The 15,151-nt window shown below is 40.6% G+C and overlaps 1 protein-coding gene and 2 pseudogenes across 4 annotated transcripts in view; 2 read left to right on the top strand and 1 right to left on the bottom strand.

Annotated features, from left to right (window-relative positions):
• Nucleotides 1–15,151, top strand: part of SRGAP1 (SLIT-ROBO Rho GTPase activating protein 1) — a 269,866-nt gene that overhangs the window by 241,737 nt on the left and 12,978 nt on the right. For both annotated transcript variants that reach the window (XM_082742529.1, XM_082742530.1), the window contains exons 16-18: nt 1,282–1,387; nt 5,104–5,328; nt 6,176–6,255. In XM_082742529.1, coding sequence (XP_082598655.1) covers nt 1,282–1,387; nt 5,104–5,328; nt 6,176–6,255 — 411 coding nt within the window. The remainder of the gene's footprint in view (nt 1–1,281; nt 1,388–5,103; nt 5,329–6,175; nt 6,256–15,151) is intronic.
• LOC309868857 (large ribosomal subunit protein uL24 pseudogene) lies at nt 9,215–9,871 on the bottom strand (annotated as a pseudogene). Its single transcript has 2 exons — nt 9,656–9,871; nt 9,215–9,442 (listed from the first exon to the last, which is right to left on the bottom strand). The product of its transcript is annotated as a large ribosomal subunit protein uL24 pseudogene (transcript).
• On the top strand, nt 13,739–14,019 carry LOC309870398 (guanine nucleotide-binding protein G(I)/G(S)/G(O) subunit gamma-5 pseudogene; annotated as a pseudogene). Its single transcript has one exon. The product of its transcript is annotated as a guanine nucleotide-binding protein G(I)/G(S)/G(O) subunit gamma-5 pseudogene (transcript).

The raw sequence follows: 15,151 nt of genomic DNA, 5'->3' as shown, positions 1-15,151 counted from the left end.
CCCAGTTCTCTTTTTCCTAATCCATTGAATGGGGATGACATTCCATGGCCTGCCTACTCCATGGAATTATTATCTGTGTTAAATTGGATAGCAGATGTGAGAATGCATTGTAAAATGTAGATCATTATGGAAATACATTATTATGCATTATAAATAATGAATTTATTGGAAATTATTATGCAAATAATGCATTATTGGAACTAAATTTTTTGCTGCTGCTCACAGGCATTTTTGTGTTAAGAACCTTTGGACAATTTGTATTGCTAGGAAAGAGGGATAAAATAATACTAGGAAGTCCCGGGTACCCGTCTTCAGTGAGCTAACTCTCCCACAAGGATAAGAAAATAAATAACTGTAAACATGAGGGTATAAAGTTCTCTGAGAGCAAGATTCAAATCACTAATGCATTACTATTGCCTAACTTGGTACTTGAAAACTATTAGGCTGTCCTAAAATAGATGCTTAGAAAAACTGATGAAATTATATAATACAAAGTAAAAATTCATATCAGTAAAATACTATGATAAGTTTTGAGGGAGGAGAGATTCAAAGCCTGGTACATTGCTGGAATCATAGTAATATACAAATAAATACAGGATGAATTAATGAATCATAGGGGAGGTGTCCCCCAAAACTACTTTAGTTACTTACCATTGCAGCTTTTTTTTTTTAAGATTTTATTGATTTATTTGACAGAGATCATAAGTAGGCAGAGAGGCAGGCAGAGAGAGAGGGGAGAAGTAGGCTCCGTGCTGAGCAGAGAGCCTAATGCAGGGCTTGATCCCATCGGACCCTGAGATCACAGGACCCTGAGATCACAACCAGAGCCGAAGGCAGAGACCTAATGCCCTGAGCCACCCAGGCGCCCCACCATTGCAGCTTTTGAAAGGAATCGAAACCATATCAGATGTACAATCCAGAAATAGCAGCAAGCGAAAGATGGTTTTTAAGCCTAGAAGACGCGAAGTTGCTCAAGACCATGGCCATCAGAAAAAACAGAGATAGGTCAGAGAAGATACTCTCAGAAATGGTATTACCCCCAAGCTCATCACTGATTCCCTGTTTGGGGTACAACCGCATCTCACCCAGGGGCAAGAGCTTCCTTATGGTCAGATATGAAATTTGGTACTCAGTGTTTTGTAGGAATGCGGGGCCTGAACTCATGACCTTGAGATCAAGACCTGAGGTGAAATCAAACGTCGGACACCTAACCAACACTCAGTGTTCTGCTTTAAATGTGGCAAGCGAAAAGATCCTGACCATGTTCTCTTCTGTCCATAGGAATAGATAATCTCTGTGAGAGGGCGCTTCACATCCGCAAACTCCTCCTGACCTTGCCTAGGTCCGTCCTTATAGTGATGAGGTACCTCTTTGCCTTCCTCAATCAGTAAGTACCCTAATACTCCGCCAGAATGCGCATCTTCCACTTCCATTTGCACTGATCTGAATTCTTTGTTCTTGGATTCTGTAACGTGCACACTGGGTCCCACTTATCAGCAGAGTCAAAGAGAAGACGATTGACTATAGACTGAAGGTATGTTTTTCTTAAGCAGATCAAGGTCATTGTATATTAGCTGAAAGACGCAGAAACTATGGCCGTACATGCAAAAATATACAACTATTACCAAAAAGAACACTTGTCAGTGAAATATGTGTTTTTCCAACTTCCATCCAAAGCTAATGTCATGAACGTTTTTGTCAAAATGATGTAAACCACCCACTCACTGCAGAAAATTGCTGGGATTTTTTATGTTGTAGTGAAGAAAGGAGGGGAACTATAGATGCGAATTACACACAGATCCAAAAAAGAACTTCTGTAAACTCAATATAATGAGACCTTATCAAGAAGAAAATATTTATAAAAGTCTCTGCAGCAATTAACAGAAACCTTAAAAAATCATAGCATTATTTTCAAAGGAACCTTACTGTTTTAATTTAAGCACCTTGATTTTCATTTGTCTTACTTCTTGGGTAATAAAAATGGGGAATATCTTCCCCACGCCCTGAGAGCCCCCTTCCTATTCAAGGATCTAGTTAAATAATTAGAAATAAAAGAATCTGGGAGGAGTAAACTCAGGGCAATGCCTCCTCCTTCTGGCCTGGGTTCATCCTTCCCAAAATTGGGATTTTTTTTTTTTAATCTTCTCTGTTTCTTTGGAGATTTAGAGTTCTCACACGCCATGGAGACCTGGCCCCAGAAACCAGGTCGCTTCTGATGGGGAAATGCTTACAGGGAACGGACATAAGCACAAATGACAGCGGAAACCCATTTGTACAGAAATCACCACTAGAAATAAGCAGGATCTAGAGACATGGATATAAACTATGGTTAGGTTAAATAAATGGCCATAAATATAAATCGTACTTTTTTTTTTTTTTTTTTTTTTTAGATTTTGTTTATTTATTTATTTGGCAGAGGGTGGGAGTGGGAACACAAGCAGGAGGAGTAGGAACAGGAGAAGCAGGCTTCCTGCTGAGCAGGGAGCCCGATGAGGGGCTCAATCCCAGGACCCTGGGATCATGACCTGAGCTGCTGCCAGACAATGACTGCACCACCCAGGCGCCCCTAAATCTTACCTTTAAATAAGCCTTGTTACCTACGGTGGTTTTAAAAATCTGAAGGCTTGCTGACCTTGGTGGGCAAGCATGAGGGCTCCAAGCCTCTGAACAGGCTGTCATGTGTCCTGGGCCGGGCACCCAGCCATCACAGAGGAGCTGCTTTGGGGCCAGCTCTTCCCAGGGGTGTCACCTGAGGAGTCCTACCCCTTTCTGGCAAAGAGGAGGGGGTTTCTTAAGTCTATTGCTTCTGCAGACATGGATTTCAAACAATGGAGGTATTCTTGGCTGCTCGAACCAAAAAGCAATGTGGGAGGTATCACAACTGACTGAGCTGCCATCATTTCCGAATTCTGGAAGAGGCATAAGACAAAAATTCGAGACAGCCTCATGAACCAGAACTATTGGGACAATGGGCTTCGTGACCTGAGGTGCAGAGTGGATGGCAGATCCCAGTCAAGGCACTCAACTCAAATATACACCCCTCTTGCCATAATGGGGCTGGAAACAGGGCAAAGTGGACAGGAATCTGAATCTCTTTGTTTGGCATTTGACCTGCCTAGCTAAAGATGGAGTTATTGAAGCAATTGAAGTGGCCTGGGTTGGTTTTTCGTTTCGGGTTTTTTTTTTTTCTTTTTAATTTATTTGACAGATCACAAGTAGGCAGAGATGCAGGCAAAGAGAGTGGGGGGAAGCAGGCTCCCCACTGAGGAGAGAGCCTGATGCTGGGCTTGATCCCAGGATCCTGAGATCATGACCTGAGCCGAAGGCAGAGGCTTTAACCCACTGAGCCACCCAGGTGCCCTGGTTCTATATTTTTTTTTCTTTTAATCTTATTTCCTCATCAATATTAAAGCCTCAAATTTTAAAAAATAAATAAATTTAAAAAGACAATCCGGAGGCTTGCTATCTTCACCTTTGATTTCAAGTGCCTCCCCTTCCCGTCTGGAGGGCCTTCCTTCCTGCCAGCCCTCTACGTAAATTTTCCTGGCACACCTGAGCAAAACCCACTGTGAACCAGTAAACCACGAGAGACAGACAAAGCAGTGAATCAAGAAAGTTCGTAAAACCTAAATCTAACTCAGCAGAATAGCAAATGTACGTGAGTCATCCAGCTGGCCTTGCTTCCAGCATTTCTGCCCAAAGATGCCCCCTGGCTCACTGCACCTGCCTTCGTGCAGAAACAAGCCCCAGCCTATAGGGCGGTTGCTTGGGACAGGAATTATGAAAAGAAAAGGAAATTATTCTCCCTTAATTGTAAAATCGAAATGTGGCTATAATGCTTTAATAACAAGATTTTGCTCTTCAAGTCAGCACTAAGTTAAAGACCCAGAAAGATTCGCTGTGACTCTCCCCACCGAGCTTCCATGTGTCTTGCGAGAATTAGACCATTCTTACTCTGCATCTCACTTCTCCGTGCATCCATTTTCCAGACAATCTGTAACATGATCGTTGCCTTTATTGTGAACTTTTTATAAAAGACTGTATGCTTGAGAAATGGCAGGCGGGAGAGACATATGTTAGCTGAGGAAATTATGCCTTTGTATTTTCTGCTTTCTAGGCTATCTTATTTCTGAAAAAGGGTAACGTATCAGGTCATGTGGCATTTCCATTTCTTTGTGTCTGTCACCATCTCACAAATGCGGCCAAGTCTCTTTTTTTCTTCTTCCATTTGTCATCTGTTCACCTGGATTTTACATTTCCTTTCAAGATTGACATTTTACTCATGGAAAGATAATGTCTCTAGCTTCTCCCTAGAACAGTACCCTCTGCATGAGTTAGAGGCAGAACAATCAACTGCTGGCTTATTTTGAGTTGCCTCTGGACAATATCTCACAAATATCCATTGGATTGAATTTAGAAATTAGTCCTAGAGAACCAGAAATTGCCCCAAAGTTTGTAGTTAGCCAACTTGAAAAGGAATGAGAGAACTGGGAATTCTTTTCCCCTTCTCTTGCACTTACAACGTCTTTTGTGACATTGATTGGTAGATAGTTGTGGTCGTCTTACCCAGTTGTTTGCTTTCTTTCCATGGCTACAAAGAAAAGGTGCTTTGTTTTCCTCCAGGCTTTCCTCAAGATTTACAGGGAAAAACTGAAATCTGAGATGTGTTTGATGAGTGGGAGGGCATTTTAAAGATATCCATAAAACTTTATGGAGCTCACTACTGCCCTTCCTGGATTTACTTGAGTAACATTTATAACATTTACACCGTGGTGTTCACAAGTGAAACTCACTCACTTGATCCTGTTCTCCATTGAAAAAGAAATTATCTTAAATGCTCTTATGGCTCTGAAAAATGCCACTTAGTTAAGGAGGATTTATATTCCCCTTTCAGTTTCTTCCTAGTTGAAAGGTTATAAGTTGTTTTACTTTCTTTGGAATTTGCCAAGGCAACTTCAAGTAGATGGAACCTTATCTTGTTCTAATAATAAAAACCAAATAAAATGCTTTGGATACCTATTTTGAGAACATAAAGTATCTTATTAAACACCAATTTTCTTCTTTCTCTCTGGTGCTTTTATAACTCTTGTCTGTCTCTCATAGCCTTTCACAGTACAGCGATGAGAACATGATGGACCCGTATAACCTGGCCATTTGTTTTGGCCCCACATTAATGCCTGTCCCAGAAATACAGGATCAAGTGTCTTGTCAGGCTCATGTGAATGAAATTGTCAAAACCATCATCATCCACCATGAAACTATTTTCCCAGATGCTAAAGAGCTGGATGGCCCTGTTTATGAGAAGTGTATGGCTGGAGACGACTACTGGTAAGTCCGGGAATTTTAGTCTTTCCCCCCCTGGAAAAATAATGGAAGTATACATATCAGTTTAATAAGAATAAAAAATGACCATAGGTTGCCAAGGTTGCCGAAGTCTCCAATTTCTAGAAAAAGAAGAAGCAGAACATTTGAGATAAGTTAGACTTGCATGTGTGACAGATGCATTCCATTTACGAACATATATTTAAGGAGTGTGTTTGTGCTAAAGGTAAGTTTCTTAAAAGAATAAAAATCAAGGGGCACCTGGGTAGCTCAGTGGGTTCAGCCGGTTCAGCCTCTGCCTTTAGCTTGGGTCGTGATCCCAGTGTTCTGGGATTGAGCCCCACATCTGGCTCTCTGCCACAGGGAGCCTGCTTCCTCGTCTCTCTCTCTCTCTCTGCCTGCCTCTCTGCTATTTGTGATATCTATATGTCAAATAAATAAATAAAATCTTAAAAAAAATAATAAAAATCATGACTGGCTCAAATCTGCAATGAACGTATGTCAAGAAAAGATGGGGAAAAGACTACAGCCAATTCAGAGCTGAACTCAAGAGCCATCAGTTGATATGCAGTCAGGTGTGTTGGAATGAATTTGCAAAAACTGGTGTATCCATAGGGCAATAATCATATTCTACTAGAATTCAACCAATTTTAATTTCTGTGGGTATGAATTATCTGTGTCAAAGATGAAGGGACTTGGGCTCCCCTAAGACCAGATGATTCTTGGAGCCTCCAGAATTTCGCTGAAAGACTATCCAGCCACTCTTTAGCCATTCAAGTTTTATGTAGTAGCAGTTGTTCATTTGTTAAATTCTTTCTTTGACTTTATAAGAATATCCATTTCCACTTTGCAGTGACAGCCCATACAGTGAGCACGGTACATTGGAGGAAGTGGATCAGGACGCTGGTACAGAGCCCCACACCAGTGAAGACGGTATGCCCTTGTGCCCATACTATTATAAAACTAACCTTAATATCCATTTTTTTAGAATTGCTTATATTAAGAATTCAGTAGGATACAAAAGAAAATTTATAAAATATGTGTAAAGTATGAAGAATAATATTACAGTGAACACCACAGACCACCACCAAGTTGAAGAAAAAAAGACATCATTACCTTTGCCTCCCCTGTTATGACTGCCTTCCTTACTCTGTCAGGGGTAACCGCTATATGTTTGTTTTTCAATGGTTTGTTGTTTCATTTTCTGTTTTCTTGAACTTCCTATAAATGGAATCATACTGTATATACTTCTCGTGATTTTTTTTTACTCGGTATTATATTATGTTCCTGAGATGCACCCACATTGTTAATGCAATTATAATCATTTATTTGACTACTGTATGATATTCCATTGTATTTATTTTTTATTGATGAATATGGGGGGTATTTTCCATTTTTTGCCATGAAAAAGTGTGCTGTTAGGAATATTTTGAACAGGTATGCTACTATAGTACCACAAATGTACAGGACTGTCTCCAGGATATATGCTTCTCGGAGTAAGCATGTTTCAAACTTCACTAGATATAGAGCCAAACTGTTTTTTAAAATAGCTGTAATGATATACACACCCCACCAGTAGTGTATCAGCCTTCCAATCGGACATATTCATCACCACGTGATGAATTTTACCAAATATTATTATCTTTGCCAATATTGTTGTGATTTTAGTTTGCATTTCTCTGATCACTGATAAAGATGTTGTTTTACAATATAGAGTTTTAACAGAAAACTTGGCATATAGTAAGAACATCAGATCAGGAGGTAATTGCCATTGAAAAGATACTTTGTTACTCACAGTAAGCAAGTGGAAAGGGTACATCGTTGCCACAAGTGGCCACACAGAAAAGCACCAAGGTTGGTCAGGAGGCGGAGGAGGAAGGAGCAACTGGGAAAGAGTCTTTGCTGGGGTTTCTGCAGGAAGAAACAGGCGGGGCAGGGTAAACAGGTTTCAGATGGGCTAGTGAGAATAATTCCAGCGGGCTCTGAGGAATAGGGATGGTCTCTGGTTGTCTGATACGTGGCGCAGGAGGTTAGGGCAGGTGCATAGCGACCCAGAGGAGGTGGTTGGGATGGGCTCTGGATTGGCTGGTTTGTCTTTGAAAGGCACAACAGGTGAGTTGTTTATACTATCCAGGAATTGGTGATCCTTGGGAGGGCCAGGCCCTCTGGTAGCAGCAAGGTCAGAATACAGAAAACAAAAAATATGTCAGAATACAGAAAATAAAAAATATGGTTCATATAGATATACTGACCCTTGTGTGCTTCAGTTTCTTTTTTTGTGTGAAATTTCTATCAAGTGTTTTGCCCATTTAAGGTTCACTTGCCCACTCTTCATTTCTCTGGGCTTTTTCTGCTTGGTTCAATATGATTTGGCTTTGGTTTTTTTCTTATTTATAAGAGTTCTTTGTGGGTCTGGATCAGGTCTTATTTTGTTATGTTTTGCAAATATCTTGTGCTCTGTAATTTGTCTTTCATGTGCTTATTATGTCTTTTGCTAAACAAGGAAATTTTAAAGGAGTTGAAGTTACCCAGTCTTTTCCTTTATGGTTGTTTCACTTTGTATCTCCTTTAAGAAATCTTTCTGTGCTGAGTGCAGGTAGTGAAGATAATTCTCCCATATTCTCTCTCTCTTTTTTTTTTTTTTTTAAAGATTTATTTATTTATTTATTTTGGAGAGAGAAAGAGAGCATGTGAGCATGAGTTAGGGGCAGGGGTAGAGGGAGAGAGAGAAGTAGACTCCTTGATGAACAGGGCTCATGACCTGAGCCACCCAGCGTGCACCCCTACCCATCATATTCTTTTTTAAATGCTTTCAGGGGGCACCTGAGGGGCTCAGATGGTTAAGCCTCTGCCTTTGGCTCAGGTCATGATCTCAGGGTCCTGGGATTGAGCCCCATGTTGAGCTCCCAGCTCAGAGGTGAGTCTGCTTCTAAACCTCTCCCTCTCCTCATGCTTGCGCTCTCTCTGTCTCTCTCTCAATAAATAAAATCTTTAAATAATAATAATAATAATTAATAAATAAATGTTTTCAGGTTTTAGTTTTCACACATAGGTCTTTATTCTACCAGGAATTTCTTTGGAGGTATGGCATGAGGTTGGGATCCATTCCTTTTTCTCCATGTGGATGCACAGTTGGCCCAGCACTAATCGTCCTTTTTACACAGCTCTGCATAAACCACGTGTCCTCTTTGCACAAGTCCGTTTCTGGGCTCTCTGCTTTTCCACTGATCTACTTCTCTATCCCTCCTATCTTAATTTTGGTACCTTTTTAAAAAATCTTCGTATTTGGCAAACCAAGATCTCTGACTTTGCCCTCCTTAACAATTCTTGATCTTTTGCAACTTCAGTTAAATTTTAGACTCAGTTTTTCAAGTTCTTAAAACAAACAAAAACTAAAAACCTGTTGGGGTTTTGATTGCAGTTGCACTATTCTACATATATTAACATGGAGAGAAGCGACATTTTATAATATTCAGTCCTCTAGTCCAGAAACATATTTCTAGTTATTTAATGTCTCTCAAACTTTTATACTTTTCTCTTTAGAGACCATTTTTTTCTCTTTCTTTTTTTTTTTTTCTCTTTCTAATAAGTTTAATCTTTAACATTACTTTTCAACACTTTTTTTTTGTCATTTTAACAGTTTTTTATTTAAAATCGTACATCAGGGGCGCCTGAGTAGCTCAGTCATTAAGCATCTGCCTTCATCTCAGGTCATGATCCCAGGGTCCTGGGATCAAGCCCCATATCAAGCCCTGCACTGGGCTCCCTGCTCCACGGGAAGCCTGCTTCTCCCTCTCCCACTCCCCTTGCTTGTGTTCCCTCTCTCACTGTGTCTCTCTCTGTCAAAGAAATAAAATCTTTAAAAAGGAAAAAGTCATGTATCAGTCATATATCATATATCATATTCCCACATCTTCATCTTCTCAGTTGTTGCTTCCTTATATTTGCTCTTTTCCTTTCCTATCTGGCAAGATTTGACTTTATGTTCAAGGATCTTTTTGTAGTCTTTGTCCAGTTTGAATCTACTGATAACCCCCTTGCCAGGGTAAATGCCCAGGTGGACAGTTGTGCCATTGGCCTGCTCTTCCTGTAGTCGTTCAATGAAGATAACATATTTCTTCTTTTCTTTTTTTTTTTTTTAATTTTATTTATTTGACAGACAGAGATCACAAGTAGGCAGAGAGGCAGGCAGAGAGAAAGGGGGGAAGCAGGCTCCCTGCTGAGCAGAGAGCCTGATGCAGGCTCGATCCCAGGATCCTGAGATCATGACCTGAGCCAAAGTCAGAGGCTTTAACCCACTGAGCCACCCAGGCGCCCCATTTCTTCTTGTAACCAAGACCACTTTGCCCATTTGCTGACCTTTGTGGTATCCTCACACAACTTGTACTTCATCATCCTTGTGGATGTGTGTGGATCAAATGTTGTACTTCTGTCTCAGCTCTTTGGAAAGAGGGAACCACATAATCTTCCTGGGAATATGGGAAGGTGCAGTCGAATGCCTTTTCTGGTACTTGCTCTGGTCAGAAGTCATGAAGGGATTAAACCTCATTTTGGTCACTGGTGCTTCAGGGATGGCTGCTTGACACCTTTTTTTAAGATTCATTTATTTATTTCAGAGAAATAGAGAGCTGGGGGAGGGGCAGAGGGAGTCTTAAGCAGACTCTGCACTGAGCACAGAGCCCCATGTTGGGGCTCGATCACACAACCTTGAGATCACAACCGGAGACGAAACCAAGAGTGGGATACCCAACCAACTGTGCCATTCAGGTGCCCCAACACTTTTTACATATGAACATATAAAGCTGTCAGATTTCTCTTAGTATCTCTTTAGCTATATACATGATCCTTTTATTCTCTCTTTAGTTATGAATAATCTGCTTTAAACCCAACCACTGAGTATATATTTATAATTTTTTTTCTACAGTTTGCTTGGTTCACTTCCGCATTAGCTGCTTAATCATTTTTTACAGTCTTTGGCTCTTTACTCATATTAATCCTTTCCATTGTTTTAAATTGTGATTGTGATCCTTCTAACATCTGCAGTCTTCCTGGATTTGTTTTTGTTGGTTCTTGTTCATTGAGTCTTATTTTCCAGAGTGTTTGGTAAGTTTTTTATGTATTCTTGGAACTGTGTGGAGCTCCTTTAGGCTCAGTTGTAGGTAAGTTCCTCCAGAAAGGCTTCTCATTTACTTCTGCCTGGGGCACAACCACCTTGACCATATTGAATTTTTAGCTTGAGGTTTTCCAGGCCACCCAGGTAGTGTGATTTTAAACTGTAAACCTACCTGAGGATTGGAATGTGGTCAGGATTCTTGGAGATGATTTGTTCCAAGACTTGAGATAGATTCTATTTTTAAGTCCAGAAGGGGGTGGGAGTGATGTATACCATCTCTGGAGAAGTATGCAGGGCTAGGAGGGAGGAAGATTTCTAGAACTAGAAGCTCACTGTGACACTGAGAGTGTGATCCTCTATGGGGGTTTACCTTCTCCACACTGAGCAGACCCTGGACTTGGTTTTTTGTCCAAAATGAAACCTTAAGTTAACCAGGCAGGAAAAATACCCTCAAGGCAAACTCTGACTCACATTTTCTCATGTTCTATTTACCTCACCGGGTTCCTACTTTTGTTGTTTTTTGTCTTTAATATTCCTTACTGTCATGGAAAATTATTAATGAAATTACAAAGATTATTTAAAACTAGGGTTTTTCAGGGCACCTGGGTGGGTCGGGCGTCTGCTTTTGGCTCAGGTCATGATCCCAGGATTCTGGGATGGAGCCCCATGTCAGGCTTCCTGCTCAGTGGGGAGCCTGCTTCTCCCTCTCTCTCTGCTGCTTCCCCTGCTTATACTCTCTTCCTCTGTCAAATAAATGGATAAATAAAATCTTTCTTTAAAAAAAATCCAGGAGGGGGCGCCTGGGTGGCTCAGTGGGTTGAGCCGCTGCCTTCTGCTCGGGTCATGATCTCAGGGTCCTGGGATCGAGTCCCGCATCGTGCTCTCTGCTCAGCAGGGAGCCTGCTTCCTCCTCTCTCTCTCTCTCTGCCTGCCTCTCTGCCTACTTGTGATCTCTCTCTGTCAAATAAATAAATAAAATCTTTTTTATAAATAAATAAATAAATAATTTAGAAATTCCAGGAGGGACACCTGAGTGACTCAGTTGTTTAAGCGTCTGCCTTCAACTCGGGTCATGATCCCAGGGTCCTGGGATCAAGTCCCACAGCAGGCTCCCTACTAGGGAGCTTGCTTCTCCCTCTGCCTGCCTCTCCCGTTGCTTGTGCTTGCGCTCTTTCTCTCACTAATAAATAAATAAAATCTTTAAAAAAAAAAAAAGCTTTTTCATTGATTTCAGCAAGAAGATAACAGTAATCAGGATGTCTGATGTCTATCCTGTGCCTTAAAAAAAAAGGTTTAAATGTTTCACTTCGACATGCATTGCATTTTAGATTCCTTGTTTGTTTGTATATTAAAAAGTTACATCTGAGCCCCCAAAAATTTTTCTTTATGTTTTTGAAAAGTAATATGAATTGACATTTTCAGAAGTTCATTTAGAAGAAATTCTTTACAATGTAAGCTTGTACTTCCATGATGTTGCTTTTGAAAGTCTCTGGGCCCTACCTCTGCCACCATCCCTTCCTTTGACTTGAGTTTTTTTGTTTCTCTGTATGATTTCTTCCTTTTTCACTGATGACTTCTGTCTCTCCTTGTTTTCCCTAGTGACCAGGAAAGCTAAGACAAAGCCCAGCCATCTCTCTTCCCAAACATCAGCCTCCCCTCTGCCATCTGTTAGTTGTTCCTGCCTCTTGATTACAAAAGAGAAGTTTCGCTGAGGGCTCTGTGTTTTCCATAACGTGTTAACCACATTCATCTGGTTTTGCTGGAAAGAAAAATTGTGTACCAAGGGCCGATACCCTTCCCCACAGGCAACCTCTAAATTTTCCAAAGTTAAAAGTTAAAGTTAATCAAAGGATTGATTATCTTTGTGATTCCCAGGTATTGTCTTGTCTTTTCTCTGTGGTGGTATCACTGGAGAAGGGTAGCTTTGGTTTCTGAAAGACAAGCTGTTCTAGAGCAGAACCGTCACCTGCGAGGGCTGTGAGTAACAGATCTTGGCGGGGAAGTGTCAGGGACAGCAAGGTCCCAAAGAGAAAATGCAGTGTACTAGTATTTGACAAGAAATGGAAATACAAGACTTAATAGCACCAGGCAGTCAGAAAATCAGCTGTACTGAATTTTTTCCCTTTTGCGCAGAGCTGTAAAAGCTGTAATAGCCACACAAAGAAATGAAGTTACCATGTTCACTCTTACTGTTACCAGCAGCGGCGACATTCTGCAAAGTCTGACGAGCTTAAAGGACCATGTGGCTCCATAGGAAAGGGAATGGTGCATTGCCATTACTTATGGTAATGGTGCATTACTTATTACTCTGCAATAAGTAGACTAAGATGTGTATAACCAGCTTATTGATTGACACTTGACTGCGAAATGACTCCCATGGGCGTGGAAAGAATCAAAATAATGAAATTGCTCAGAGTTAGTAGTTGATAGAGAATTACCAATAAAAATGTACTTCTGATTCATCAGGTCACTCTTTCATAATCTCCCCACACTTGAATTAAATAAGCAGAGCCTGATAATCCTGTTGCTAGTTGTTTCAACAAATAAACAGAGATAAGAAGCATAGAGTGCATGATTATGAAATTATGATAAAATACATATATATATATCTGTTAAGTAGCCTTAAATAGCCCTTGGCCAGCACTGACAGTCTGTGACTGAATGTCTAATTAATGTCTAAAGAATGTTAATGGTTCTTTCTTCATTTCCCTTTGATAAGTACCTAGACTGCACACTATGTTATGAGCTGGAATCTTTCCACCTTTTTCATTAAAATGAAATTCAAAGTACACAGGAAGGCTGACATAGGAATTTGCAAATTACATGTCATGAAGCTTTTTTTAACAAATCCTCCCCATGGATATGTTTATTCATGTCCCTGGTACCATGGACATGTTTATTTCTGTTCCCCAAGGAGAATTAGGGTTAAAAAAAATTGGCATCTGTCATCTCTGATCAACCAGGATTTATTCTTTATCTGCAATTTTAAAAACAAACCATAAAGTCAATCTCTTTGAATATAAAGTTCTAGTTCCTCCTCTATAAAGCATATTTGTAGATATTTAATAAAGCTGCTATTCATACTGTTTTAATAAAGAATATAATTTTAGGGGTGTGTGGGTGGCTCGTCATTAAGTGTCTGCCTTCCACTCAAGTCATGATCCCAGGGTCCTGGGGTCGAGCCCAGCATCAGGCTCCCTGCTCAGTGGCAGGAAGCCTTCTTCCCCCTCTTCCACTGCCCCCTGCTTATGTTCCCTCTCTTGCTGTGTCTCTGTCAAGTAAATAAATAAAATATTTAAAAAAAAAAAAGGTTTGGCCCCGCGGACCCACAAACTGACAGATCCACACAGACAAATCTGCCGGGCTCTTACAAGTGCCATGTCTGGTTCCTCCAGAGTCACCACTATGAAGAAAGTGGTTCAACAGCTCTGGCTGGAAGCCGGGCTCAACCTGGTGAAGGTTTCCCAGGCAGCTGCAGATTTGAAACAGTTCTGTCTGCAGAATGTCCAACAGACCCCCTGCTAACTGGTGTATCTTTAAGTATGAATCCATTTAGACCCCACAAAATCTGTTCCTTTTTGTAGTAAAATGAATCTCTGGATGGTTTTCTAAACCACTTTTCATGAACCAGTGAATATTCAAAGGAGAACTAAATTTGAAACCTGTACAAAAGCATATCCCTGTGACATGTGCCAAACTATGTAAACTTCTACTTTTGTCAGTCCTCAACATCTGCCTCTCTGAATTTTCACAAATTTCTATTTCACAAGGGTAATTATTTTATGTACAGTAGCAGCAGCATGCAATAAAATATTTAGTGTAAAAAATATATCTATAATTTTGGGGCACCTGGGTGGCTTGGTTCGTTAGGTATCTGACTTTGGCTCAGGTCATGATCTCAGGGTCCTGAGATTGAGCCCCGCATCAGGCTCTTTGCTCAGCAGGGAGCCTGCTCCCCCCCCCAGCACCACCTGCCTTTCTGCCACTTTTGATCTCTGTCAAGTAAATAAATAAAATATGTTTTAAAACTATATATATGTGTGTGTGTGTGTATATCTATATATAGATAGATATCTATAGATATCTATAGATATAGTGTGTATATCTATAGATAGATATCTATCTATAGATATACACACTCATATATATTTTAGCGGCACCAGGGTGGCACAGTAGTTGAGCACCCGACTCCTAGTTTCAGTTAAGGTCATGATTTCAGGATGTTAGGATTGAGCCCCACCTGGGCTCCATGCTCAGTACAGAATCTGCTTCCTCTTGCTCTTCCTCTCCTTTGCCCCTCCTTCCCATCTCGTGCCCGCTCATTCACTCTCTCTCAAATAAATAAAATCTTCAAAAGAATATATGTATATATAATTTTAGGAGGGAATACTAGAGTGCTAACATGATCTGAAAGTTATAGTCAGTTTTTGTTGTGGTTTAGTTATATTCAATTGTTAAAGAACTTAAACTGTTGTTTTATTTTTTATTTATTTATTTTTTAAAATACTTTATTTATTTTATTTGACAGAGAGCGAGATCACAAGTAGGCAGAGAGGCAGACAGAGACAGAGGGGGAAGCAGGCTCCCCGCCTCTCTGCTGAGCAGAGAGCCCGATGTGGGACTTGATCCCAGGACCCTGAGACCATGACCTGAGCCGAAGGCAGCGGCCCAATCCGCTGAGCCACCCAGGCGCCCCTGTTGTTTTATTTTTACACC

This window comes from Mustela nivalis (assembly GCF_964662115.1).
Source record: "Mustela nivalis genome assembly, chromosome: 7".
Lineage (NCBI taxonomy): Eukaryota > Metazoa > Chordata > Mammalia > Carnivora > Mustelidae > Mustela > Mustela nivalis.
This window is presented reverse-complemented; position numbering and strand designations above follow the sequence as displayed.